This window comes from Impatiens glandulifera, chromosome 6, assembly GCF_907164915.1.
Source record: "Impatiens glandulifera chromosome 6, dImpGla2.1, whole genome shotgun sequence".
Lineage (NCBI taxonomy): Eukaryota > Viridiplantae > Streptophyta > Magnoliopsida > Ericales > Balsaminaceae > Impatiens > Impatiens glandulifera.
The window spans coordinates 46857121-46866035 of record NC_061867.1 but is presented as its reverse complement, the minus strand read 5'-3'; the positions used below and the strand labels follow the sequence as shown (position 1 = coordinate 46866035).

At 28.8% G+C, this 8915-nt stretch overlaps 1 protein-coding gene across 1 annotated transcript; it reads left to right on the top strand.

Moving 5' to 3' along the window:
- The first annotated feature begins 858 nt into the window (after positions 1 to 858).
- LOC124943698 lies at positions 859 to 6348 on the top strand. Its single transcript, XM_047484174.1, has 5 exons — positions 859 to 966; positions 4114 to 4200; positions 4914 to 5069; positions 5566 to 5709; positions 5998 to 6348. The coding sequence occupies exons 1-5, from the start codon at positions 859 to 861 to the stop codon at positions 6346 to 6348; spliced, it is 846 nt and encodes a 281-aa protein (XP_047340130.1).
- The last annotated feature ends 2567 nt before the right edge of the window (positions 6349 to 8915 follow it).

Here is an 8915-nt window from a genome sequence, read left to right as displayed (position 1 = left end):
CCTGAAGCTGATAAGTTTCCAAAGGAGAAACAGATTCACAACAAGCGTATTCAAGTGCGGCTTTAGAGCAGTAATTTACAACATTTGGCAGGAACGTAATGGAGAGTCTATGGTAGAACCCGCAGAAGTGTCGAAGAATTATAGAGAGACATAGTCTCGGATTGTGGCGCACTTGCGGGAACGTGGAGAAAAGTTCCAAGTAAGGAGTATATTTGGAATATTAGCAAGAATTGGAATTTACCGTTTACTAAAATCATTAGGAACGAAAACATTGTAATCAGATAGTTCATTTACGTTTTTGTTTTTATTCAGAATGATACAACTTTAAAATCATTCTAGGTCTGTCTAGAATAATCTCTTAAACTCGTAGTTTTTTTTTCCCATTTTTTGGAATTTTTAATAAAATGACGCTAAGTCGTTTTCCTCCCCAAAAATATTCTTAATTATCAATTATTAAGTTTATTTATTATCAGAACCCAAACCCTCCCCACCTATAAAAAGGAAGAGAAAAGCTTTGGAGATTCAAAAGCAAGAAACGTCGCTCGTCGATTGAAACACAATCAGCACGATTGGCACGGTCGACACGTTCAGCACGAACAGCACGATCGGCACAAACAACACGATCGGCACGAACGGCACGATTCACGAAGTTAGTGACGCTAACCCTAAAACTATTAGAATAGCATCGATATATTTCTAGATACTTGTTTCCTAGTTGTGAGCGTCGATTAGTTCTCTAATCTTGGGTGTTTTTGGAAGGTTGTCTTTCGGAGCGATTTAGTCGTTAAATCTTTAGGGTTTCTGAATTGCATGTTTCTGCATTTACTCTTCTCTATTACTTTGTTATTCTCTTCAACAATGGGGAAAAAGAACAAAAATAAGGCAAAAGAAGTAAAAGAATTCGGGGAAATTGATACAAGAAAGAAAGTGATGGTTGTAACAAAGCAGAAACAGAGTTCTGAGAATGTTGAAATAGAGCAGAAATAGAGTTCTGATAATGCTGAAATAGAACAGAAGGAAAATAAAGAAAATTCTCAGAAAAAAACTAAAAAAAATGACATAAAGTATTCAGGCAGAAGTCGACAAAGATGGAAAATGGAGGGTTGAATATAATAAAAGGGCTAATCTCTACGGACTAAATAATCAAATTTCGAAATTTCTATTTCATGCGAAGAAAGAAAAGATTGTTTTTAGCAAGGAAAAAACTCAACAGTTTATAGCCCAACTTAATATTCAATACCTTTAGAACTGGAATTTACTTAAAAAAGAAGAATATGATAAGATAGTTAGTTGGTGTGTAGAGACAATGCGGGAGCTAATGAAGTGTCCAAACACCAATAATTACACTATCAGAAGTAACTCCAGTTGGAAAGTAAATGAAGTTTGGAAGAAAAACACTGAACAGAAAGTTGAAACTCGGGTACAATATAAAGACAAAATTTAGTTGGGGGATTTTAAACCAAAGGTTGAGATTCTCAAATCTCCTTTTGAGTTTAAATTATCCCTTGAAGTTGAAGAGAAATGCATTAAAGACTGGGAATATGTAGTTGTTGGTAACTATATAGGAAAAAATCGTGTATCTTTCTTGGTCACTAAGGATGTATTGCTAAAGTAATGAGAGAACATTGGACTGGAAAATGTATCTGCAAATATCAATGATCTTATTTCCTAAAGTTCAAGAAGGGAACAAATTTGGAGAATAATCTGGAGTTGGGGCATACTTATGTTGGGTCAAACTTCATGAAGCCGGAAAGATGGTCTGAAGGATTGAACCTACGTAGAAAACCGAAAGAAACAACTCAAATTTGGTTCAAACTAAGGAACATTTTGGCTCATATGTACAATGCAGAAACACTTAGTCATTTTGCTAGTCTATTAGGAAAACCATTGTATATGGACTCAATCACGGAAGAAAGAGAACACATCACATATGTTATGATAAACATTGAAGTGCACCCTAGAAGTACTCTAACAAAAAAAAATGATAGTTATTGACAGAAGAGGTAAGCCCACAATCATGGATATTTCATATGAATGGAGGCCAAACAGATGTGCATTCTGCAATACTTTTGAACATGTGAGTAATCAATGTGAAAAAACAATTGAAGAACAACATAAGATCTTGAAAGTTCAGCAACACAATTATAGCCTAAAAGTTCAGGAGCAGAATGAGAAAGTTTAGGAAAATAAAATTGAAGAATCCTGAACTGGAAAACATCTAGAGGAAACTAAAGATGAATAAGAAGATGATGAAAATGTTGAGATTCAAAAGAAGGAGAAGATGAAAAATTAGAGGAAGGAGAAGATAAAGAATCAGATAAAGAAGAAGAAATAGAGGGTGAAAATGAAAAAGAATTAGAGGAATAAAAATGTGAAGAATCAGGAGGATGAAAGAAATGGAAAATTAGCAGATGGAAGTGATAGAAAAGCAGTGGAGGAAAGTGAATAGGAGACTATAAAAGTAGATCGAAACAACTCAGGCAAAGTTAAAGACATTAAATGTGCAACTCAAAAACAAACATCATCATATGCAATAGTTTGATCAGTGATAGTAAAACCTAGAGTCAAATAAGTGAGGATGCGACATAAATATAATTACTAGAATTCGAGGAATGCAAATTGGGTTTTGAGGAATGCAAATTGGGATTCTAAAGCAGAGTAAGAGTAGTCAAAAAGGAAGTTCACACCAGAATCAGAATTTTAAAACTGTAGGCCTTGTATGCTTTTGTTGTTTTTTACTATAATTTTTGTGTGTTTTATATTTCCAATAAGATACTCTAGGTCGTTGTTTGTCATCTTTTAATCAAAGATAGAGATTGCCTAACTTTAATTTTGACCCTTTCCCACTTTTGAGATTTTTAATGAAATAACGTTAAGCTGTTTTCCAAAAATAAAAAAGAAATTTATTTATTATCTATTTGGGTAAAAAATAAACAACTAGTATACATTTTTGTCTAATTTAATTAATTTAGTTTATATATATATATATATATATATATATATATATATATAAATTGGTCAGATTTTGTTTAATTAATAGGTTATGTATTGAAATTTTAATCATTAATTTAATAAAATCGATTATACAAAATGACTATTATTAACCATAAATAAAAGAAAAGACTATTAGAAATGAGTTTACCAATAAGAATTAATTGTAAAATGAAGGTTTTGATACCTTTGAATGAAAAACTATATAATTGAAATGCATAAAATATTATGGGATAATTTTTATTAATTAAATACATATGTTATAGTATATTTAAATTTACTATATCATACTAAATTAATTATTGTTGATCAATTTTTTTTAATAAATAATTAATTATAAAAAATTAAAATGTCAATCACTCTTCCAGATAAGTACAATATATTTGTATTTTGATAATAATAATGGATTAAGAAAATCAAATCAAACTATTATAAAATAATCTCTGCTAAATAATTAGAACGATTGTCATTACAAATAATATAAAATAACATCTATAACATTTAAACAATTATATTGTTAAAAAAATACGATAATTTTTTTTTAAAATAATTATATCATATATATAATCATTATTTATTCATTCAAGATTATTATAAAGATATAAAAATTGTATGATAAAAAAATTATAATAATTTGAGACACATATATCTAAATTTAAAGTTTAATACTCATTTAAAAAAATACACAAAGTTGAACTACAAATAACAATTGGGCTATTAAAACTTTCTATTAAAACAGGTCATAAAAGAGAAAATATTTCAAGAATTAGAAAAAAAAAATTCAAAAGTAAAAGAAAGATGTTATTATAATGTCTAGTTATTGTTTAATCAATCTATATTTAAATAGTAAGGAACTTAAGAAACCATTTTTAATATAAACTCTTTAATGGCTCTCAAGAAACATAATATTAATATTGTTTTTTCAATATTTCTAGTAACCTTGATAACATGGCAATTTATATACTATGTTTCTGGGACAACAAAGAGTTCAAAGGGTTTAAAGCACCAGGACACTGTTCAAACCATAGTGGGTCATTATAATTCTTGTCCAATTCTAAATTCAATGTATATATGGATTATTTATCATCTTTATTATATTTTCTTATATCATTTATTTTGTAGGGTGATGATGTGATTGATTGTGTTAACATGAATAATCAACTTGCATCCAACCATGGTCCTATAGTTGATAATACTAAAGATTTAAAGGTATTATTAATTTTGTTTTATTGATTGAATTTGTCAATTTTATTTTAAAACATTTAGAAATGTAGTGAAACTCGGTTTGAACGGAAAAAATGTTAATAAATTTGTTAATATATATTAAAATATATTTTAGAACAATATTTCATCTATTCAATATTCATATGAAATATTTGATTCTTTCTTTCAAACATAGTTTGAGATCCCGATCTAGTAAAATACTATAATGCATTAATATATATACTAGGAAAAAGAAAAACAAATTAATCTTATACAAATGTTTGATAATTCAAATTCAACTAGACGGAACATAGCTCTTACCCCATCGAAATCAAAATGGAATCAACATCCAATGGACAAATATCTCAAGAATGGCAAAAATACGGAAAATGCCCAGAAGGAACTGTTCCCATTAGAAGGAGTACAAATTCTATCACTCGCAAACACCCTTCGCCTCATTTCAATAGTAGCTTATTTTTAAACCCATACGAAGAGGTGCACGAGGTAATCAAAGAACTCAACTCAACTTTCATTTAATAAAGCATTCAAACCTAATAGCATTATAATTACAAAATATAACTTCAAAATTAAGCGATATATATTTAATTTTTTTTATAGTATAAAGATTATTACCAACCCACAATAATTGCACTTTAGAAAAAAATATTAATATTATATATGTTGATATTTTATATCATTCTTTCTATTGTTCATTAAAGTATGTTGTAGTCCAAAATTATGGTCGCTTATTTGGAGCAAGTGCAACGTTTACGGTATGGAAACCTCAAGTCGAGCATAATGAATTTAGTTTAGCTCAAATATGGATTACTTCGGGAAATGGTTCAAACACAAATACCATTGAAGTCGGATGGATAGTAAGTATAAAAATGTTTCACGTGAGAATTTAGAAATTATAGTAAAGAAATTAACCAGTTTTATTTTTGTTGTTGTTGATACTACCCAAGGTTTATCCAAGAAAATATGGTGATGATCAACCAAGATTATTCATATTTTGGACAGTAAGTAAGACATTTTTTATAGAATTATTTAAAATAATTTAACATAATTAAATATTATTTCACTACTTTTCTCTAAATAATATTACTTAAGTCATTAATCAAAATACTAAAATATCAAATATTTTAAATGATATTTTTATTTATTTTGTCATTATATATTAATACCTCCTAGATTTTTTACCCAAAATTTCTAATATCTTTAATATTATCACCGATCATTACGTTTTATATAATACATGTTATTTAAAATTTTTGAATCAGAACAAGCCTTAAGTGGGTGTGTATGTTAGGATTAATTAATTTAACCAAAAATAATCGTTAAATTGATAGAATTGTTTTATTGTTTATATAGGCAGATAATTACAATACTACAGGTTGTTATGACCATGATTGCGTTGGATTTGTACAAATTGATTTCAGAATTCAACCTGGTCAACCCATTTTTCCTTCCACTCTTGGAGGGCAATTAACTTTCCTAACAATGATGGTCTACAAGGTAAATCTGACTAGTATTTTGAAACCATTCAAACGTATAAACTTTTAATAACTAATTTATTAAGTTATAACAAAAACAACTATAATATTTGATTCATTTGAAAAAAAAGTTAAAATGTCTCAAATGGGAGCCTTAATTAATAGTTATTGGGCCATTTCAATTTAAATTATAGAGAATTATAATTGAAAAAATAAAACTGTATTTAATTGCAAATCTAAACCAGAAGATTGACTGATGGGTTGCGGCCTAATATATATTAATTATTTTTTAACAAATCTTTTTTTACAGGATGGTGTGAATGGACACTGGTGGCTAGATGTAAATGGTATTCTCATAGGATATTTTCCTAAGTATATCTTCACTTCATTGAGTGAATATGCTGAAAGAGTGGATTTTGGTGGAGAGATTCTTAATAAAGAAAATGAAGGTCATCACACAACTACTCAAATGGGAAATGGACTATATCCCAATGAAACTAGAGCAAGTGTTATATCTCTAACTAGAATATATGACCAATACAGAAATCCAGTTGAAGCAAGGCATGAAATTTTGATCACAGCTGCTCAGTGTTATGGTGCACTTATTTTTAGTAATGCTATATTTTATGGAGGACCCGGTTATTCTGCAATCTGTCCTTAAATTATATTATTTTGATGTAATGTCCTGCAATATCAAATAAGACGATTAATTCCTTTTCATTTATAAATAAAAATAAATATAGATATTGTTAAATTACAAACTCCCCAGTTCTCGCACCAACAACGTTAACTTATTACAATTTACCGATACAATTTTTCTAAGAACTAAATTGACAAGTAAATATATATTTTTTTAAATATATATATATATATATTTTGTTGGTGCGAGAACTTGATATATATATAGAGATAGATAGGTCTTAAATCGATACAATAACAATATTATATGAAACAAAATTAATAAAATTTTATATTTTAAAATTAAAAAATAATAATAATAGTTTTATAAATTGCATAATTACTTATTTTTTATTATTTTTTAAAACGCATTCTAATTAATAACTTGAGACATATATATGTGTATAATATGTTGAAGAGCTTGTTTTATATTGGGTTTTGAATCGTTTTTAAATATATAATATTTTGATTAAAATAATTAGTTGATATTTATTAAAGATAAATTATTAAAATAATTTTTTGTATTTAAAATTAATAAAAATAAAATATTTAGATATTTTAATAAATCATTTAAATAATTTAATGATTAAAATAATATTAATGTGATAATTGTTTTTAAAACAATTATAAAAGAAACCTTAAAATAACCTAAAATATCAAACTAATAAGTAATATATTTATCACCTCCTAACTTTTGGGTCCCTTAAATATCACTATTTAGTAAATTAATAAAATTTTGTAAATACAATGTAATTCAAAGTTTTAGCATATTTTAATAAAAATAAATTATGTTTGAGTTTCAAATAAAAATAACACTATTTAGCATATTTCACTATTTAGCACATTTCACTATTTAGTAAGAAATAATGAATATATGTTTAGTTTTTTTTTTTAATAATACGATAATAAAATACCGGATGCGATTTAGGACTGTCATCAGCTTATCGGAAAAGTTACACTTGGGTTAAATTATACTCAGTAAACTTACTCAGATTAGAATTATAATCTAACAAATTAACATATCTATCATTTATAATATACAAATAATCTAACCTAATATGACCTATCTTATCTATTTAGAATCACAAATAATCAAGCTTAATCTAACCTATCTAACCTAATTTATATATATATATATAGAAAGAACAAAAAAAAAAGATAGACTAACATGACGGCGAACAATCGGAACCAAGAACGGCATAACAGGAGTGCAGGAACAACGTCGAATGATCTGAACGAAGAACGGCATAACAAGAGTGCAGGAACAACAGTAGTAGTAGCGCAGAAACGGCGACAACGGAGGGAAGAAGAAAGAGAAATAAAGAAGAAAGAAAATTAGGTAACACTTATGATGGATACCAATTGACGTGGTATGCGGTAACCTTTTTGTGTATGCTAACATAGGAATAAATAAAACAGAGATGTTATTTTTAAATATCCCTTCTTAGGATTATGCATTCTTTGTTAAATTTAAATATCCCTTCTTAGGATTATGCATTCTTTGTTAAAGGATAAGCGTGTTGGTTTTACCATTGTCATTAACCTTCTTGCAAAAGAATTAATGCTGGTTTCAAAAATTATTTAAATTGTTTTATAATTAATTTTGTTTAAAATTAATTTAAAATAGTTATATAATTATTAGATGTATAGAGTGAGATATCTAAATAATTATTATACCAACCCAATATATGAATTATTCAATTAGTCAGTTATAGAGAAACATGTAATGTATTGATTGAGTATAATCGACCTAATAGAGCTAAATTTAAATTTATTCAAAAATCTGATGTAATCTGATCTACAATCATCCTGACCTAAAAATATGAGAAATGATAGAGACAATGAGATTGTAACGAAAGTAATGTCACGAATCCGACATGAGCTTTCACGTTTTCATGAGAGAGAAATTAAAAAAAAATCTTCTCTAAATTCATTTCCCGCTCATTTTCGTCAAATAGTTTCCCTCTCTCAAATCTCTCCAGCAAATATCGTCTCCAAACCCTAAACCTCACCTAGAAAGAGAAATTTTCTCTAGAGATTTATTTTCTCACTTCGGGCACAACAGGCACATAAACGCTATTGGAGCTTCCGACGTCGGAATGATCTCAAATTTCTTCAGCAGATGCGTCTCTTTCCCCCTTACAATCTGACCGAAGGAATTTCAATTTGGCCGGAGGAATCGGGAGATATTGCAAATTTAGTTTCTGGATTGAATATTTGGGTCGCTGTCGGCACGATCGGCACAATCGGCACGATTGGCACGAACGACACAAGCGACACGGATTCTCGCTGCGACCGCACTTCTACATTGGAAGTCGGCCGCCATCCTCCAGCAACTTCGATCGGTTGTCGTGCGCCCTCTAGAACGTGTTCTGTTGTGCAAAGAACGGTCGCGGTCATCTTCTCCTACCGTCGACCGGAGCATTTCATCAAAAACCCCTTCTGCAGAGACTTGACATCGAATTTGTGTTGGTCGCCCTCATATCCTCACTTTTCGCTTACAGGTTAGTTCGGATCTCGGTCGGGACATTAAACCACACCGCGAGGCGC

Bases quoted from the DNA above. Each gene is read 5' to 3' on its own strand.
- LOC124943698 (XM_047484174.1), top strand. From the start codon at position 859: ATGGGGAAAAAGAACAAAAATAAGGCAAAAGAAGTAAAAGAATTCGGG. The intron at 4,201-4,913 runs GTATTATTAATT...TGTTCATTAAAG, and splicing joins ATAATACTAAAGATTTAAAG to TATGTTGTAGTCCAAAATTA. The intron at 5,070-5,565 runs GTAAGTATAAAA...TTGTTTATATAG, and splicing joins CCATTGAAGTCGGATGGATA to GCAGATAATTACAATACTAC.